The sequence below is a fragment of the Bos mutus genome, chromosome 3 (genome assembly GCF_027580195.1).
Source record: "Bos mutus isolate GX-2022 chromosome 3, NWIPB_WYAK_1.1, whole genome shotgun sequence".
Lineage (NCBI taxonomy): Eukaryota > Metazoa > Chordata > Mammalia > Artiodactyla > Bovidae > Bos > Bos mutus.
The window spans coordinates 29,078,124-29,096,299 of NC_091619.1; the positions used below are offsets into that span (position 1 = coordinate 29,078,124).

The 18,176-nt window shown below is 54.0% G+C and overlaps 2 protein-coding genes across 4 annotated transcripts; both read left to right on the forward strand.

The window, feature by feature from the left end:
• The first annotated feature begins 2,977 nt into the window (after window positions 1-2,977).
• PPM1J (protein phosphatase, Mg2+/Mn2+ dependent 1J) lies at window positions 2,978-11,338 on the forward strand. The gene is made up of 10 exons (XM_005887093.2): window positions 2,978-3,317; window positions 4,918-5,032; window positions 5,503-5,790; window positions 6,080-6,192; window positions 6,481-6,565; window positions 7,342-7,460; window positions 7,663-7,726; window positions 7,881-7,988; window positions 8,105-8,256; window positions 8,401-11,338. The coding sequence occupies exons 1-10, from the start codon at window positions 2,992-2,994 to the stop codon at window positions 8,546-8,548; spliced, it is 1,518 nt and encodes a 505-aa protein (XP_005887155.1). The 5' UTR covers window positions 2,978-2,991; the 3' UTR covers window positions 8,549-11,338.
• A 266-nt stretch (window positions 11,339-11,604) lies between these two features.
• Window positions 11,605-18,043, forward strand: RHOC (ras homolog family member C). Of its 3 annotated transcripts, none has more exons than XM_005887092.3 (5): window positions 11,605-11,741; window positions 15,092-15,249; window positions 15,783-15,903; window positions 16,230-16,360; window positions 17,421-18,043. In XM_005887092.3, exons 2-5 carry the CDS (start codon window positions 15,094-15,096, stop codon window positions 17,592-17,594), a joined length of 582 nt encoding a protein of 193 aa, XP_005887154.1. In that variant the 5' UTR covers window positions 11,605-11,741; window positions 15,092-15,093; the 3' UTR covers window positions 17,595-18,043. The 3 variants fall into 3 exon arrangements, with proteins under 3 accessions (XP_005887154.1, XP_070223580.1, XP_070223581.1); XM_070367479.1 differs by lacking the exon at window positions 11,605-11,741 and adding an exon at window positions 12,159-12,305; XM_070367480.1 differs by lacking the exon at window positions 11,605-11,741 and adding an exon at window positions 13,346-13,669.
• The last annotated feature ends 133 nt before the right edge of the window (window positions 18,044-18,176 follow it).

Genomic DNA, 18,176 nt, shown 5'->3' on the forward strand with positions numbered 1-18,176 from the left:
AGAGGGGAAGAGAAGCCAGTCCCGCAATGCGGTCCCTGATGTAGGCTGGGGTAATTCGGAGAAGTCCCTCAAAACTCTGGACGTCTTAGGGCTTGGGGTGTGGGTGCTGAGTGTGAGGACAGCTCAGACACTCAGAAACTTTGAGCCTTGAAGATTTCCGAACTTGCAACCATTAGTCGTATGTGATTATTTAAATCTAAATATAATTAAGTTTCTCATTTATACTCATGATATTTAAAGTGCTCAGTTGCCACATGTAGCTAGGGACTACTGCATTGGGCAGAAAAGATATAGAACATTCCTAAGTTGCACAAAATCCTATTTGACAATTTCTTCTGGATAGATATGTTATCCCTTCGGTGTTTAAATGTTAAAAATCCAGGAGGAAATACCAAACGATCTCTGCTTCAGGAGTGGTGTCCTCTGGGGCAGGAAGGACCAGGAGAGGTATGAGGGTAGGAGCCCAGAAGGCAGGAGGGCTTTGGTAGGCCTGTGGGTGACCTCAGCTTGGGAACTCTTGAGACCCAGTTTCTTCATCACCATAAAAACCGCAATGTAATTGCCATGTACAGTGTATAATTCATTACAGGTGATCTGAATGTGAAAGTATTAGACAAATGAGAGAGGGAAGTGGTGGTTGGTGTGTGAATTTGTCTCTTAATTGAAGGCTATTCCTCCTAATTAAAGAGGAGTTTCGGGTTGGAGTAATGCGGAGGGGAGAGGCAAGGGGAAGAAGCCCAGTTCTGGACTCTGAGCCATTGCATGTGGCCCAGGACAGAGGGGCTTCTCTTAAGGATGCCCAGTTCCCACCCCTAGCCGAGGCCTCGCACACTCCTGGCAGGACCAGCCCCTGAACAGTTCTCAGCAGAGAAGAATATCCCACAAGACTCCTTCTTCCCACTGCATGCCTACTTTTCCCTTTCACTCTGTGCTGCCTTGGGGATGAACAGAGGTGGTGACCTTCTCACCGGGTTCTGGGGCAGTCTGAGGATGGAGGAGGTGTGATGATGCCAGGAATAGCTGGTGAGAGATTCAGGGAGAGGAGATCCTTAGGATTTGGGTATGGTCAGAAGGCTGTTCTGGAGCCCAAGGAAACTGTTGACATCCCTGTTGACCATCTGGTGCTGAAAGTAGGAGGTCTTTGGGCCCTGGCTCTGTAGCCCACTTGCAGTCACATCATGATGGATGTTGTGAAGAGCAGGAATTACGGAGCTGAGGGGAAAAAAAAGGAATTACGGAGCTGAGTGACACAGAGAAGCGGTAAGCAAACTGTCCCAGAAACACTGAATAATAAAAATAGCCAGGATGTTGTATTTTTTTCTTCTGTCTTTAGCTTGCTGTGGCTGTTTATGCCATTTATCTGTGAGCTTGTTTCAGTTTTTCTCAAACAGGAGGGAAATATCCTTAGCAGCAGCAGCAAGTCCTTTATCTCCATCTGCCTTGCCACTCTGTGTGCCTTTGGGTCTGACTTTTGTTTTTTCTTTTCTTGTGACTTCTTTTTTATTTCTCTCTGCCCAGGGTGTAGGTGTAATTATAGAAGTCTACCAACCTGAATGACCACTGTGATATTTTTATTTGGAAGCTACCAGGAAAGTCACCCCTTCTGGGGCTATAGGCTAGCCAGGAACAGAGTCGTATTCGGGAAGCACCCACCAGACAGAGTCCAGAAATGGAATAGCCGTCATGAACTGGGTGCCAGTGACCTCTGAGGACTACCCTAACTTGCATTAGGACCTTAAGGGCCTTGTCCCCATTTGAACCATGCATGGGGAAGGAGGTGTCTCTGGAAGCCCAATCAATTGCCAGGCTTAGGGACCATAACTCTTTCAGCAGCCTGTCAGTACCACCCTCCCCTCTCAGGTAGGCACTTAGCCTGGCCTCTGTCTCCCCCCGGTGGCAGTCACAGAAGTTGTTCACCTGGATTGCTCTCAGTCTCTGTGTTAAGAGAAAGAGGGTGGCAGAAAAGGAGCCCCTACTCCTCTGCTCTTCACCCTTCTTCTCTTCACCCTTCTTAACCCTTCTTCTCTGATCTATATAAATCAGTTTGATTCTTAAGATAGTATCAGTTTAGGTGGTTGGGAAATGGACACAGGCATAAATTTCACACTGGGTTGTTGACCTCCTGGAATAAGTCATGTAAAATAACAGGAACGTCCAAACCTGCCTCATCCATAAAAAGAACATAACAAAAACCTACCTTGCAGGGTTAGTGTGTAGTGTAAAGGGCCTGAAGTAAAGTAAGCGTTTTGCAGAGGGACCATTATGTAGTTAGTCCTCAATAAATGGTAGTCATTGTTGTTATCCTTACTACCTAATTCTTCTGTGGTCAAGGGAGGTTTAAATATGGAAATGTGGGAGGAAATTGTGTCCTGAAAAAAAAGTGGAGTGGCAACCAATCTGACGGATCTAGAGGTGGTCTTCACGGGGAACAGTGTCTCTGGGAATCCAGGAACTTACCCAGCTCCCCAATTCAGGATGACTGGCTCCAGCCTGCCTTGTTACCACCTCCACAGCACCCCAGCAACAGTTCGCTCGCCCTCATTCTCACTCTGGCAGCCCCAGCCAGAGGTGTTATCACACCAGAGCTTCACACCCAGCGGTCCCTGATGGAAGTCATCAGCTCCATCACCCTCTGGGCAGGCTGGCCACAACGAACTGAGGTCGAGGAGACACCACCTTCCCGTCACAATGGGAAAGTTCTAGCTGATGTCTAATCTAGAGTAAGATTTCCTTTTCTCTGTTCCCTCCCTACAACAGCAGACCCTTCTTCCCCTAAAAAACGGAGGCGGGAGAAGCCGGACGGGGTGGGGAGAGGCCACTAGCCCGCAGGGCCGGTCCGGGAGCCGGGAAGATTTGCCCGGGACCCGCCTGGAGGCGGGGAACCAATGGAGGGACCGAACTGATCGGAGCGAGCACCGCCCCTCGCGAGCCCTAGGGGGCGGGGCCTGCTCTGGGGCGGGGCCACGGCCGAGGGCGGGGCAGGGAGGCAGCATGCTAAACCGGGTGCGCTCGGCCGTGGCGCACCTGGTGAGCTCTGGGGGCGCCCCGCCTTCGCGCCCCAAGTCGCCAGATCTGCCCAACGCGACCTCGGCGCCACCCGCTGCCCCTCCACAAGCTCCTAGGAGCCCTCCGGCCAGGGCTGGGAGCGGGGGTGCGGCTCCAGCGAGGACAGTAGAGGCTCGAGCAAGCTTCTCCCGACCGACTTTTCTGCAGCTGAGCCCCGGGGGTCTGCGACGCGCCGACGACCACGCTGGCCGGGCTGTGCAAAGCCCTCCGGACACCGGCCGTCGCCTGCCTTGGAGCACGGGCTACGCCGAGTGAGCGCCCCCAGGGGCACCCTAACCAAGATGGGACCCCCTCCCAACCTCCTCCCCACCTCGGCATTCCCGACCCTCGGATGCATCCCCCTCGCCGAGCTCGGTGCCAGGGGGCTCTCTTTTCCCAGGACTTGCTTTCCCTGGGCTTCGGGCCGCACCCGCTCCCAGCCCTTTTCTCAAGTCGGGTGCAGCTTTTTCTCAGGATCTTCTAGCTCGCTGACTGTCCTCATCCGCGCCGCTTCAGAACCTTGTTCTCTCCCAGAGCCGGGAGGGTGAAGGGCCCGTGAACGATGAGTTGGCCAGTTCTCAGTCGCGGCCCCGTAGTTTAGTGGCCAAGAGAGGGGAGGTGTCAAGGGCCGGGGGTCCCTTGTAACATAGGAGACGGCAGCTGGAAAAATTCCTTGGGCTTCCCGACCCCAGCGCCCCAGTTCCCTGTCCCTCTTACCGTTCCCCTCCCCCTCCACACCCAGAAATAGCCCGCGACACCAGGCTGCCGCCGGCTTTCCCAGGGGCGGAAGGTGGGGGGGCGCCCGGGGGAAGCGGGAGGGCCCCCTTGAACACCCTTTGGTGGGTGGACTTGCCCTGGCCATGCAAGGAAGTGGACCCTCGGGCCAGAGCGGTCAGAGTGGCGGGCGGGAGCAGCCGGCTTGCCCCAAGGCCACCTGGGTTTTGTTTGTCTGTCTGTATGCCATGAGGGATCTTAGTTCCCTGACCAGGGATCCGGGACCGGAGGTGAAAGCACCTAACCACTGGACCGCCAGGGAATTCCCATAGGGCCCGTGGATTTTTAATGCATCTGCTAGGAAAGCAGAGCACTTAGGAAGCTGAGGGTGCGGAGGGGCTGAGGGTGGTGGCTGGTGGACCTGTGGCCCCACTATCAGCTCCTTTTACTTCCTATTTGGAAAGAGTTTGGGGTTGTGTGGCTCCAGCACAGTCCATGGGGTCTTCCACTCCTACCCTATTTCAATTCCTCTTTCCTGATATGGGCTGGAACACTTACTCATTGCCAAAGCAGCAGAAACTGGGACTTCCATGTTAAGACGCCAAGCTTCCAACACAGGGTGCTCGGGTTCCATCCCTGGTTGGGAAACTAAGACCCCACAAGCGGTCAAAAAACAAAAACAAAACAAAAAAACAAAGCAGCAGAAACTTTCACGGATGATTTTAGGATAAAGGTGGGTGTACTCATGAGGGTAGGGTGGGGTCTTGTGGATAGGGCACTAGAACAGTTTGGGGGAAGGTGCACCAGGGTGGATGTAGGATCTTGGCAAGCCAGGAATTAAAACCTCCTCCCCTTCATCCAGGCCCTCCCCCAGTGGCACCATCAGGGTGTCCCCTTAGCCAGAGGTGGGAGAACTGAGGTGGGAAAGTGCTGCTGTGGCTGTGGCCTTTCTAGAAGGCGGTGGAGCCTGACACCCAGACTGTACTCCTTGTGACTTGCCCTGCCTCCCTTCTCCTCCTCCCTCTGGCCTGGTTCCCAGGTGGCTGTGACCTTTTTCAGCTTGGCCAGCAAGCCAGAGAGGGTATGTGTGTCTAAGGTGGGAGTTATTCCAGGACCTGGCCTGGTATCCAACCTGATGTGGTCACTTTGGCCTGATAGGGTCATCAACGCTGGCAAGAGCCGGCACAATGAGGACCAGGCTTGCTGTGAAGTGGTGTATGTGGAAGGCCGGAGGAGTGTTTCAGGGGCACCTAGGGAGCCTAGCCGAGGCCAGGTAAGCCCCCCAACCCCCTTCTTAGCCTCCAGAGACACGGGAGACACCTCTCCCCAGGGATTCCAGGCATTTAGTTTTCATCTGAGCCACGCAATACATCCTAAATCACTAGCTTTCTGCCTTATGGCACAGAACCTTTATCTGGCATTGCTCAGATTCTACCATGTTAGTATGAATATTTAGTTTTCCACTTAAAATGTAGATGCTCATGTATTTATTGATGATTTAAATAATTACCATTGCTTATGTTTGCATCTTTATCCTTTGAGTTTGACTCTTTTGATGCTTTGCTTTTAGACACATTGTAGGCCCTTGGTGAATGAATGAATAAATCTAATTTGCCTTTAATACCAAACTCTGACTTCCTCTCTGATGTTTATATGGATGCCCAGAGTCTTGCTTTTCTCCCTGCATAAAACACACACACACACACACACACACTCACTCACCTCCAACTTTTCCTTCCCCAGGGACTCTGCTTCTACTACTGGGGTCTGTTTGATGGGCATGCAGGGGGCGGGGCTGCTGAAATGGCCTCCAGGCTTCTGCATCGCCACATTCGGGAGCAGCTAAAAGACCTGGTGGAGATACTCCAGGACCCCTTACCACCTCCCCTCTGCCTCCCGTCCACCCCGGGGGCTCCAGGTTCCTCTGATTCCTCTCAGTTGGTTGGTCCTCAGTCCTGCTGGTCTTCACAGAAGGAAGTGACTCATGAGAGCCTGGTAGTGGGTGCCATTGAGAATGCCTTCCAGCTCATGGTAAGTGGGTGGCCCAGGCCAAGGGCCTGCCAGGCAGACACTCTGGTCAACTATGTATAGGAGTCAGGTGGCCTCAGGAGGTGACTCTGAGAACCCATAACTGCTTCGAAAACCTGAGCAGAACTTGGTTCAGAGGCAGGGAGGGAGGGTGTGTTATACAGATGTCTTTCCTACTCTCCACCAGTGTGGCTTGCCTGGGCCAGTTTATTTCTGCAGATGTGGGCCAGGTGGCTGTGTGTATTGAGTCTCTTCTTCATCCACCCTGCTTTGACCCTTCCTCATTTGGCAGGATGAGCAGATGGCCCGGGAGCGGCGTGGCCACCAAGTGGAAGGGGGCTGCTGTGCACTGGTTGTGGTCTACTTGCTAGGCAAGGTGTACGTGGCCAACGCAGGTGACAGCAGGTATGGGGTGGCAGCTTTTAAAAAGGCTGTGGGCGGGGGCGAGGGGGAGGTGGCAGTCAACTTTCTGGGATGGAGGAATAGAAGAGAATGAAGTGGTGGGTGTTAAAAATCAAAGACTAGATGGGGTCAGGAGGAATCACAGACATAAAGAATGGCTTGAAGTAACTATGAGGGGAAAAAAAACGAGGTCTGGGTGAGGGACTCTGAGGGCGGGCCTTGTCTTTTTGGAATTCTTCATGTGAGGGTGCTGAGTAGAGCCAAGTCCAAACCTTTTCTTTCTCTGGGCAGAGCCATCATCGTCCGGAATGGTGAAATCATTCCAATGTCCCGGGAGTTCACCCCGGAGACTGAGCGCCAGCGTCTTCAGCTGCTTGTAAGTAAGAACCAAACCCTCTGCTCCCATTCCTTGTGGAATCTTGTGCCTCTCTGTACTGTCAAGTCCCAAGGACTCTCCCACCCCCACCATACAGACAGACAGCTCCTTACTGGAGCTTACTGGGAAGGCCCCTTCACAGACTAGGGAATACAGGGCTGGGCTGGCGTGGAGGACACAACAGGAAGGAACGTGGGCTGCCCCAAAGCTCCCACTGTGGCCCCCACTGAGGAAGGAAGTGCAGTCAGAGGTGGGGAAAGGAAACAGCAAAGGCCCCTAAGGAACAGGACGGCTTGGTGCTTTAAAGCAATGGCTTAGGAGCTGGGCTGCCAAGGATCAAATCCTGGTTTCAGTACTTTGCTAATTGTGTGATCTTTGACAATTCCCTTAGCTTCTCCATGTATCAGGAGTTCCTACCTTAAAGGCTGTTATGAGGATTAAATGAGTTAATATGTTAATATGAGAACAGTGCATGTTACAGAGTAAACTCCACTTAAAGTAAAAAGTGTTAGTCGTCCAGTCATGTCCAACTCTTTGGGACCCCGTGGACTGTAGCCCACCAGGTTCTTCTGTCCATGGGATTCTCCAGGCAAGAATACTGGAGACGGTTGCCATTTCCTTCTCCAGGGGATCCTCCCAACCCAGGCATTGAACCCAGGTCTCCCACCTGACTCTCCTTAAGGGTCTGCTATAATTAACATCATCTGTACACCAGGATGTCCTGTAAACGTAATGCCCCCTGGCCCTCTGCTCTCTCTGGTCACTCCCAACCCCAGGGCTTCCTGAAACCAGAGCTGCTGGGTGGTGAATTCACCCACCTCGAGTTCCCCCGCAGAGTTCAGCCTAAGGAGTTGGGGCAGAGGATGCTGTACCGGGACCAGAACATGACTGGCTGGTAACACTTCCCTCAGAGCTGGGGCCCATTTTCATGGCAACGCAACCAGTCCCTGGCCAGCAGCACGGTGGAAGCTGAAGGCCGGGCTAGTCTGGGAGTTGGGGGGTGTGTGCCCCTTCTTAAGGGGTTTGTATAAGGGGTGTGGCTCCTAGGGGAGAGGGGCTTTGATGCCTGGGTGATGCCTCCTCTACTCCCCCCCCAGGGCCTACAAAAAGATCGAGCTGGAGGATCTCAGGTTTCCTCTGGTCTGTGGGGAGGGCAAAAAGGTAAACTCCATGGTAGAGGTGGGAGAGGGCAGGAGGACCCATCACAACTTGTCTAGGGAGGTGGAGGTTCTACCTGAGGGTCGGGGTGGAGAGGGTCCACGGTCCCAGAGACTCGAGAGAGGGCTAGAGCAGCGCCTCTCCTCATTTTCTTTAGGCTCGAGTGATGGCCACCATTGGGGTGACACGGGGCTTGGGAGACCACAACCTCAGGGTCTGCAGTTCCACGCTGCCCATCAAGCCCTTCCTCTCCTGTTTCCCTGAGGTGAGTCACACGGGCGCCGCCTTAGCCATACCCTCCCTCCTCTGGGGGTCTAGGGCTAGCTTTCACCTCAGGTTGCTTTATCCCCAGGCTCCCACTGCACCCTCTTTCCCCGCCAGGTGCGAGTGTATGACCTGACGCAGTACGAGCACTGCCCAGATGACGTGCTAGTCTTGGGAACAGATGGGCTGTGGGACGTCACCAGTGACTGTGAGGTAGCTGCCACTGTGGACAGGGTGCTGTCAGCCTATGAGCCCAATGACCCCAGCAGGTAGGGGTTGTATGGTGGCAAGGGAATGACGATGGGGAAGGAAGGGACAAAGGGAAGCGATGCTGGGAGACCCACATGAGAGCCTGTGTACCCATCTTCCCATAGACATGTTGGTACATGAATATGCACATGTGCTCCTGGCAGGTACACAGCTCTGGCCCAAGCTCTGGTCCTGGGGGCCCGGGGCACACCCCGGGACCGTGGTTGGCGTCTCCCCAACAACAAGCTGGGTTCCGGGGATGATATCTCGGTCTTCGTCATCCCCCTGGGAGGGCCAGGCAGTTACTCCTGAGAGGCTCAAGCCCTGAACCTCCCACCACCATCCCAGCCTCTCCATGCTTATGCCTCTCCCAACCCAAATTCTGAAGTTGTTTCCCTGACCTTCTTTAGTGGCAACTTAACTGAAGAAGGGGTGCCAGTTAGATCTAAAGTTATAGCTCTTGGCAAATAAACCAGATGAATAAAGATGTGTGTCTTTATTTACTTTGACTTAAAACTGAAAGGTAAGGAAAATCTCTTTGGGGTGGTGGAAAGAATGCCAGAAGAGCCCTAAAAAATGTAATGTTCCTAGGATCTTTGCTCTGCTCTTCCCACTCCACACACTCTCATCCTGTTCTGTGGCTTCATTTTAGAGCTGGTGTCTTCCAAGGCACCCTTTCCAGTCCAGACTTTTCCTGAGCCTTAGACCTACATATCCCCGTGGTCTTCCAAACATCCCCTAGATATCCCACAAGCACTTCAACTCAACATTCCTCTAAATGAATCCATCATTTCTCCCACAAATACATCCTTCTCCTGGCTCTATCTCAGGGGGCACCAACTCAGCTACTCAAATTAGAATTCTTGGAGCTGATCACCTTTGGTTTCTCTTTCTTCCTCATCAAGCTAATCAATCATAAAGTATTGATGATTAAATATTTAAAAACATATTTCTATTAGGTGGCCCAGTGGTAAAGAATCCACCTGCCAATACAGGAGACATAAGAGATGTGGCTTCCATCCCTGGGTCCAATCCCTGGGTCAAGAAGAGCCCCTGGAGAAGGAAGGAAATAGCAACCCACTCCAGTATTCTTGCCTGGCAAATCCCATGGACAGAGGAGCCTGACGGGCTACACTCCGTGGAGTCGCAAAGAGTCAGACATGACTGAACGACTGAGCACACACACAAAGTCACTACTGTAGTCCTTTAGTATACAAGCCTCCTAACTCATCTGCTGATTTTATTTCCAAGCCACTTCCCTGTTTACCCAGTAAAGATTACACACAGCAGCCAAGGAGCCGTTTCTACCATGTGAATCTAAGTTGGTGATTCCTCTGAGAGAGCACTTTAGTGCTCCTTATGGCACCTAGACCAAAGCTGACACTCAGCTGTTGATGGGGCCACTGCTTCCTTCTCCAGTCCTGTCTTTCTCCACCACCACCCTCTTGGGATTTCCACAACTCTGTGGGTCTAGAGTAGCTCCAACACATTTAAAATCAATGCATCGCTGCAACTTGAACACTTCTGTTCTTCCACAGCCATGCATGCCCGCCCTACAGCACTCGCCTCTTGTACTGTAACTGTCTATATGAGGACTTGGTACAGAGTAGCCGTGAAGTCGCAGGGGGTTGAAAGTCCTGCTGTTTGGGTCCTGGTGCCAAATCCAACCAAGAAGTCTGCAATCTCTCTGAGCCTCAACTTGCTTTTTGGAAAAATGGGCATTACAGTACTACCTCATGAGGTGGTTATAGGACTAAAGTAGTTCATGTATGCATAGCCCGATCTATGTAATAAGGGTTCAATAGCTATTACCTATCTTTAATTTGTCTGTATTCTGAAAAAAAAAAAAATTTTGTCTGTATTCTGAATTTAGATCACAAGTTCTTTGAAGATAGAAACTGATCTGAACTGAGTAAATAGCTAGGTCTATTGAGCCAGTTAAGAGGATTGGGACCAAACTGCTGTGGACCTCAGTTTCCTCATTTAGCAGATGTGTGGGTTGCTTGTCAGATGTTTAAAGTCTGTATGACTTGCAACATTCATTCATTCAGCAGATATTTGTTGAAAACCTATTATGTGCCACACATTGTGCCAGAAAGTGAGAAGGGACAGATTGAAGGATCACAGTGGGCAGCAGGGAGAGAGACCAGCTTTAGAGCCAGACAGGCCTGACTCTCTGAGATTTTGCTCTGCCATGAACATATTGCAAAATTTGGACAAGTCACTGAACTTCTGAGCCTCAGCTTCCTTACAGGTAAAAGGGGATGTGTATACTTAACCTAAAAATCTGTGATGACTATTAAAAGCTATGTAGTGTACCCTGCACAAGCTAATAAAATGTAAGTACCCACTCCAGTGTTCTTGCCTGGAGAATCCCAGGGACTGGAGCCTCGTGGGCTGCCGTCTATGGGGTCGCACAGAGTCAGACACGACTGAAGCGACTTAGCAGCAGCAGCAGCAGCCGTCCTCATCCTCCATTCACTTCCTCATGTACCTTTCAGGGAAAAAGATACATGTGTTGGTAAATACGCAACACACAAGTCAGACCAGGCTAGGTGTCCCTGTGCTACGTGTGAACTGTGCTCTGTCCTGTCTGGCTCTTTGTGACCCCATGGACTATATAGCCCATCAGACTCCTCTGTCCATGAGATTTCCCCAAGCAAGAATACTACAGTGGGTTACCATTTCCTCCTTCAGGGGATCTTCCTGACTCAGGGATCGAACCGGCGTCTCCTGCCTGTGTCTCCTGCATTGGTAGGCGAATTCTTTATCACTTGAGCCACCTGGGAGGCCTCTAGAGCACCTGGGAGGTGTCCCTAGAAGCACAGAAAGAACTGAATTCTTAGCTGGGGAATCCAGAAAGGTTTCCAAGAATGCCCTTTGAAGGATGGGTAGGAGTTGGAAATTCCGGGTAGGGGGACGGAAGGGAATTGCAAGGTGGAACCAAGTGCCCCTGAATCTCAAAGGTTCTGAAAGGTCTCCGAGGCTGGGGGATGATGGTGGGCTGTACTTACTGCGCAACGATTCTAAGAGGGTGGGGATTTCCCGCAGCCCCTTCCTCCGGCGTCCCCGAAGCCGCTTTTCCCAGTCCTGCCTCCCACGGGACACCACCCAGGTGGTGTAGGCGCGGGTGGCCGCTCAGCCACCGGAGGGCAGCAGCGGCCCTTTCCTGACCCCACCCCGGGCCCCTCTCAACTTTCCCGACTCCGGTCCGCCCGTAAGAGCTGGAAGGTGGCGCTGAGGAAGAGTCCTCCCGGGTCCAGTTCGCCGCGCCTAGCCCCGCCGCCCGCTCCTCCGCAGTCCAGGAGTCTCCCGGACCCCGAGGGCCAGCGCTGGGCTACACGCTGGGGCCGGGGGCGGGCGGAGCCAAGAGCCGCCCGGCCCGCCCCTCCCGGCCAGTCGCCCCTCCCCGCCGCGGCGCTGGAGGAGGGCGGGGCGGCGGGGCCCCGCGGGTCAGTCTCTGCCTCCCGCACCCGCAGCGCAGCTGGAAGCGGCGGAGCGGAAGGTACCCCGGGTTGGGGCTGTGGGCGGCGGGCTCCTGGGCATTGGTCCCCGGCAGAGCACTTTCCCTCTTCTCCGCTTGGCTGGAGCTCGGAGCGCCGGCCGGGGAGGGGCTTTGGCCCGAGCGCGGGCCCCTTCCCTCCCCTCGTACGCGGCGTCTGGGCGGCGCGGGGATCCGGACGGCTGGGCCCCTCCCTGCCCTCCTGGGCTGCCGTGGAGGTCGCCAGGAATTGTCCCGCAGGGCCTCTCGCCTCTAGGTGTCCGAGTCGAAGTCCGTAGCCTTCTCTCGGCTTCCCAGAACCTGCTCGGCAGGGCGAGGTGGAGAGGGGGCAACTTGGGTCTCCGCGAGGGAGCTCCCGCGCAGATGCTCAGCTCCCAAGTCTGCGGCCCGCGGTGGACCTTGGCAGGGGTGTGAGTTGGGGCCCGAGTCCGGCTTGAGGTGGGAATTCCCCCCCGCCGGGCCTGTGAAGTGGCAGGAATAAGGGTGGGGTGTGACCGCGGGGGCTGCCACTGCTCCGGGGGTCTGGACCTCGCCCAGGATGGTTTCTGGAGCCGACCTGGAGTGGAGGTACGGGAAATTGGGAAGGATCCAAGCCGTGTGTGTGTGTGTGTGTGTGTGTGTGTGTCTGTTCCTTCCTTCACACTCCCCAACCTGGCTAAAGAGTATCCTGGGGGTTTGGCCTGGGGAACCCGAGGCCAAGTCACTTCTGGTTTTCAAGTCGAGGAGGAGGTATCTGATTTCTTCCCTAGACATCAGGGGTGGTCGTCAGGGTACATCAGCCCCTGGTTCATCTGGAAAGCTTGAGAATGATCGAGGAGCTGTTTCATCCCAGGGAAGGCCCCAGGAGTTCAACTCATACCATGTCCTGTGGGGTTTGGTTGCCCCTCTTGGAGTCAATGGGGCAGTTCCTCAGGGGTTGCCTCTCAAAGGGAGCTGTTGTCGTGGCCTGGCCTGGGTCTAGGATTCCTCTGAGCCTGAAGGTAAAGTGTTAATTGAGCTGGGGGAGGGTGTGCTCCAGATCATTCCAGCATGCCCCTGCCCTGGAGTTCTGGCCTCTGACCCGCACCATCTGGTGCTACCTAAACTGCCCAGCTTGGGTGGGAGAGGGCAGTGGCAAACTCAGAGCTAGGCAACTGGTATTCACCCTGGTGGTGAATGCCCTGCATCTGTCCATCAATGCTGCCTGTCCCAGGTTGGGGCTACCGCAGCCTGTCTTCCCTTAGTTGGACCAGTGGACTTGTGGGAATGTGTGAGGGAGCTGGTCACTTGGGTAGAATTTTCAGGAGACCCCCTTTTCTGAAGAATGGTTTCCCTTTGTGGAGGAAATCAGCTGGCAGGGTGAATGCTTTCTTGCTTGCCTTTTGGGGTATCAGAGAGCCCCTGTTGTGGTGTTAGTGGCCGTGCGCTCAACTCCTATAAATTCTGTCTGATTCACATCCGCTTCCCCTCATCCCAGTGTTGTGCATGCGTGTGTGGAGGGGAGGGAGGCCACCCGGGATCCCACTGTTGAAGAGAACGTGCCTTGGGCTGTAATATTCACTTCCAAAAAGGCAGACCAGGGCTGGGCTGTGAGGTGGTGGTGGTGGTGTGTGGGGAGTGAGGGAGCTCAGCCTAGTTTGACAGGATGTGGGACTGAGAGAAAAAGCCAGGTTTGGGGCAGAGATCAGGTTACCGTCCCCTTCTTTCTTAACCACTCCCTGTGTGGCTGGCGCTGGAATTGGCCTTCATTTGTCTCCCTTTTGGAGTTCCTCCCAGCGCCGGCTCTAGCTCCCGCTCCTCCCCACAGCCTCGACTTCATCTCAGGCCCGAAACCCGCCCTCTCTTCCTCCCAGGCTGGGGGCCTGGGAACTCCAGCCGGCTGGAGGTCAGCTCCTCTCCCCAGGGAAGGAGGAAGTGAGGCTCAGCTTCTGGGGCAAAAAGAAGCTGGCAAGGTGTGATGAACTGGGGGCGGGGGACACATGGAAACCCCGGGAAGCTGACTCCTGGCCCTGAGTCACAGGGAGGGGTGGGCAGGGCCTCAGGGTGAGCTGGACAGAGGGGAGGAAGGGGCCGTCCCAGGGAGTGGGTGGAGGTGATTCCCTAGTGGATTATTCTCAGTCGCTCTGCTGTGGTAGATGTGTGGCTCCCTACAGAGTGGTCATTGTCCCCCGCCTGGGGCTGAGTGACCTAGTGTTGCTGCCAGGCTCAGGAGGAAGGGGGGAGGCAGGCAGCCTGCCCAAGTGTGGGCTGTGGGCACTGCCTGGACTGAGCCTCCTTTGTGTACGCGGAGCCCTGGGGACTGGGATGGGGTGGGCCAGGGAAGCTGGCTGGCCGCTGCTGCTGCCCTCCGTCTGGGTTCCCCCTGCTCTGCTCTCCTTCCCACCTCTGGGGTGATAACGTAGAAAAGCAACAGACTCTAGTCACACAGCCCTACTCTGAGTGCCTTCCCTGCCATGACTCCGAATTCCTCTTAGCCTCCATGAATCTCACTTTCCTAGTTTGTCAAAACGGGAAGCTCACTACCTTCCAGGCTTCTGGGGACAGAGGGAGTGATTTTTGTCGAAATGTCCACCGTAGAACCTGGCACCTGTTGTTTGGTCGCTAAGATGTATTTGAGTGTTTTGCGACCCCATGGACTGTAGCCCGCCAGGCTCCTCTGTCTACTCCTACCTCTGGAGTAGGTAGCCACTTCCTTCTCCAGGGCATCTTCCTGACCCAGGGATTGAACCCGAGCCTCCTGCATTGCAGGCAGCTTCTTTACCACTGAACCACCTGGGAAGCCCTACCTGGCATCTGGGGTATGACAGTCTTTCCTTACCCACCCGTATCAGCTGGAGTCTTCATTTTTCAGTGGGCAGGCATGATTTGTGCTGAGTGAGGGACAATGTGTTCAATGTGTTCCAGATTGGACCTTTGTAATTATTAATCTTTTGAAAGTATTGAAATCCTGGTAACAAAAAAGTCTGACTTGAAACTCTGATATGCAGAATAGATAAAAACTGGCTTTTCTGGAGACAGCCCTGGTCCCTGAGCACCCTTCAAGGTGTTCAGGGACCCACAGTTGGTGAGTGGATTAGATTAGAACTCATGCTTTCCTGGCTCCCAAGTGGGTGGTGCTTCTTGTGTATTCTACTTGTGTATTCTAACCCATGGGGGGAGACCTGTCCCTGACCTTGAGATTAGAAATTTCAAGCTCAGTTGCCTGAACAATTGGTTCTTGGCGAGAACACGCCTGAGCAAGCTCCTTCCCTCCCTCCCTCCCTCCCCTCCTTTTGTTGGATGCCTCGGTTTCCAGAGAGGTCTTGGGGGCCCCAGAGAAGTGTTTTTGGATTCACTGGCTTTTCCCAACATCCCTGCTGCCTCTTCCCTGCCAGCCATGGCTGCCATCCGGAAGAAGCTGGTGATTGTGGGGGATGGGGCCTGTGGGAAGACCTGCCTCCTTATCGTCTTCAGCAAGGATCAGTTCCCAGAGGTCTACGTCCCTACGGTCTTTGAGAACTACATCGCAGACATAGAGGTGGATGGCAAGCAGGTAAAGGCAAACAGCCCCCTTCCCGTCTCACCCTGGAACCCCACCCTCCGCCATCACTTAGGGACCTAGAACGTCCGTCCTTTCCACCTACCCATGTCCTGGTTTTACTGGCCCAGCTGGAACCAGTCAAAGTTACGAAGTGAAGTTGCAGTCTTAGAAAATCCGGATAACCTCCTGTTTTTTTTTTTAACACACTGGCTCTGTAATCGGCCCAATTCCTTTGCCTCTGGGCTTAAGTTCCCCCAAATGTAAAATGGGGAAATGGTAAGGTCTTCTTCAAAGGGTTTTTATGAAGATTAATCTTCATAAATTAATCATTGTGGTGCTCACAATGGCAACTCAGACTGCACAAAGATCAGTTTGTCTCAGGATTTAAAAGACTCACCTTATTTGTGTTGTGTGACAAGGATGAGCACTGTCCCTGGCACAGAGTAGGTGCTCAATAGGTAGCTGCTATTTCAGAGGACCTCTGGGTGGCGAGGCTGTGTGTGCGGGGGCCCTCAGGCCAGCTAAGCACTGGCCCTGTGTGTCAGGTGGAGCTGGCTCTGTGGGACACGGCAGGGCAGGAAGACTACGACCGCCTGCGGCCTCTCTCCTACCCGGACACTGACGTCATTCTCATGTGCTTCTCCATCGACAGCCCCGACAGTCTGGGTGAGGGTGTTGGAAGGAGGGGACTGAGAACCTCTTGGAACCAACCAGAGGGAGCTCTTGCCTGGGCTCCTCTCAATCATCTTCAGAGGCTGTGGGGGTGGGTACTGGGGAGCCCCTTTAGCCTGTGGTAACTCCGGCCCTCGGAGGACTTGGGAACATGTGTACTGTGATGGGGAGGGGTTTTGAGCTGTGAAAGGGACTCTCATGCTGAAGAGCCTCTAGGACTTGGCCATGGGGAAGACAGGACTCAGGGGGAGCCTTCTAGCCTAAGTGGAGGCACAAACTTAGGTTTGTCTATCGTCCACTGTTGGAACATGTCTATGCAGAAAACATTCCTGAGAAGTGGACCCCAGAAGTGAAGCACTTCTGCCCCAATGTGCCCATCATCCTGGTGGGGAATAAGAAGGACCTGAGGCAAGATGAGCATACTCGGAGAGAGCTGGCCAAGATGAAGCAGGTGGGTGCCACTGCCAGGCTGGGAGCCCTTGAGGAGGAAGGCGCCCCCTGAGGGCATGCAGGCTGGTAAAGGAGTCTCCCTCCTACTGACTCCGTGTTAGAGGTAATGGTGGGGTCCATTTCCTACCCCCTTGCATCTGCACCTTGGTGAGAACCAGTGATATTTGATGAAAGTGACGTGGACAAAGTGACTTGTCTAAGGTCACTTGGCATTTTGTTTGCTGTCCACTGTTTGGCATCGGGGCTATTAAGATGAGTAAGAAAACTGCCACCCTCAGGGAACTGGGTTCCTACAGTAGATGCTTTGCTTGGGGTCTCCTGGGTTCACGTCAGGAGGTGTGAATTGATGGGGGCATGGGACGGGGAGGGTGTTGGAAGCGGCTGGGGAAGGCCAGGCCTAGACAGGGAGCCGGCTTTCCAGCCATAGGATGAGTTAATTAGGGAGAGCTGCCAGGATAGGAATATGGACAATAGAATGAAAAGAATACTTTGAGGTTAATTATGGGCTTCCCTGGTGGTGCAGAGGTTAAAAGTGTCTGCCTGCAATGTGGGAGACCTGGGTTCGATCCCTGGGTTGGGAAGATCCCCTGGAGAAGGAAATGGCAACCCACTCCAGTATTCTTGCCTGGAGAATCCCATGGACAGAGGAGCTTTGTGGGCTACAGTCCACGGGTCGCAAAGAGTTGGACACAACTGAGCGACTTCACTTCATGGCAAGATTTTAAACTGGGGACAGATACGGTCAGGTCAGCATGTTAGAAAAATGATTCTGGCAGCCGTAGAGGATGGATTGGAAGAAGGTGAGAATGGAGGCAGGGAGGTGAGTCAGGAGACCATAGGTCTGCATTCAGTCAAGAGAAGGGAGTACCATGGGATGTAGGGCTGGCTGATAGAATTTTGAAGGTAAACATGAGTCTTGGGTCTCTTGCTTAGAAGCTGCCCGTGGTGGCTGAGGTGGGTGCTTTGAGGAAAGGGGGCTGGAGTAATTATTTTAGTTATAAATACAGATGAGGTGCATCTAACCAGCAGCTTTCTCTGACCGCTGTCGTCTACCTTCCCAGGAACCTGTTCGATCTGAGGAAGGCCGGGACATGGCGAACCGAATCAGTGCCTTTGGCTACCTTGAGTGCTCAGCCAAGACCAAGGAGGGGGTGCGGGAGGTATTTGAGATGGCCACCAGGGCTGGCCTCCAGGTCCGCAAGAATAAGCGCCGGAGGGGCTGCCCCATTCTCTGAGATCCCTAAGACCTCCCCTCCTTCCTTCAGGGGGTTGCAGAAACTCCCTCTGCCCCCTGGACCCCACCCTATCAGGGATCCTTGAAGGCTCCCTTTCCCAATTCCCTCCTGCCCAGGACTGCATTGAGTTTCCCCAGCCCTGACAGTGGTGGCCGTAGGCACGCCCCCTCCCACCAGCACCCTGGGAACAGAGGGGTACATCCTGCCCCTCACAGCACAGCCCCTCCTGTTGCCTTAGCGTGGGGTGGGGCTCTTGATCCCTTTGGCCTTCCCCAGAGGATCATCACACCAGCACTTTATACACTTCCTGCTCACAACCGATCTGGGGTAGGGGACTTGGCGGGTGTAACTGGGTCCCAGGCCCCTGGTGTTTCTGCTTTGGGCAGGAGCCTTGTCTCTGGCTATTCTTGGTGTGGGGTATGAATAAAGGCCATAGGCTCCAAAATGTTTGTGTGTGGCTTCTTGTCTTTCTCTTCAGGCCCCTGTCTTAGCTGTGAGCCTGGAGTCGCATCTCTCTTGAGGTACTCACCAGGGGCCAGCCCCAGGTCTGCAAAGGCAGGACTCCGGGCCGGCAGGGTGGAG

Excerpts from the sequence above, each read along its gene's own strand:
- PPM1J (XM_005887093.2), top strand. The coding sequence starts at position 2,992 with ATGCTAAACCGGGTGCGCTCGGCCGTGGCGCACCTGGTGAGCTCTGGG. Across the intron at positions 6,193-6,480 it reads GCCAACGCAGGTGACAGCAG|AGCCATCATCGTCCGGAATG; the intron begins GTATGGGGTGGC and ends TTCTCTGGGCAG. Across the intron at positions 8,257-8,400 it reads GAGCCCAATGACCCCAGCAG|GTACACAGCTCTGGCCCAAG; the intron begins GTAGGGGTTGTA and ends TGCTCCTGGCAG.
- RHOC (XM_005887092.3), top strand. The coding sequence starts at position 15,094 with ATGGCTGCCATCCGGAAGAAGCTGGTGATTGTGGGGGATGGGGCCTGT. Across the intron at positions 15,250-15,782 it reads TAGAGGTGGATGGCAAGCAG|GTGGAGCTGGCTCTGTGGGA; the intron begins GTAAAGGCAAAC and ends CCTGTGTGTCAG. Across the intron at positions 16,361-17,420 it reads AGCTGGCCAAGATGAAGCAG|GAACCTGTTCGATCTGAGGA; the intron begins GTGGGTGCCACT and ends CTACCTTCCCAG.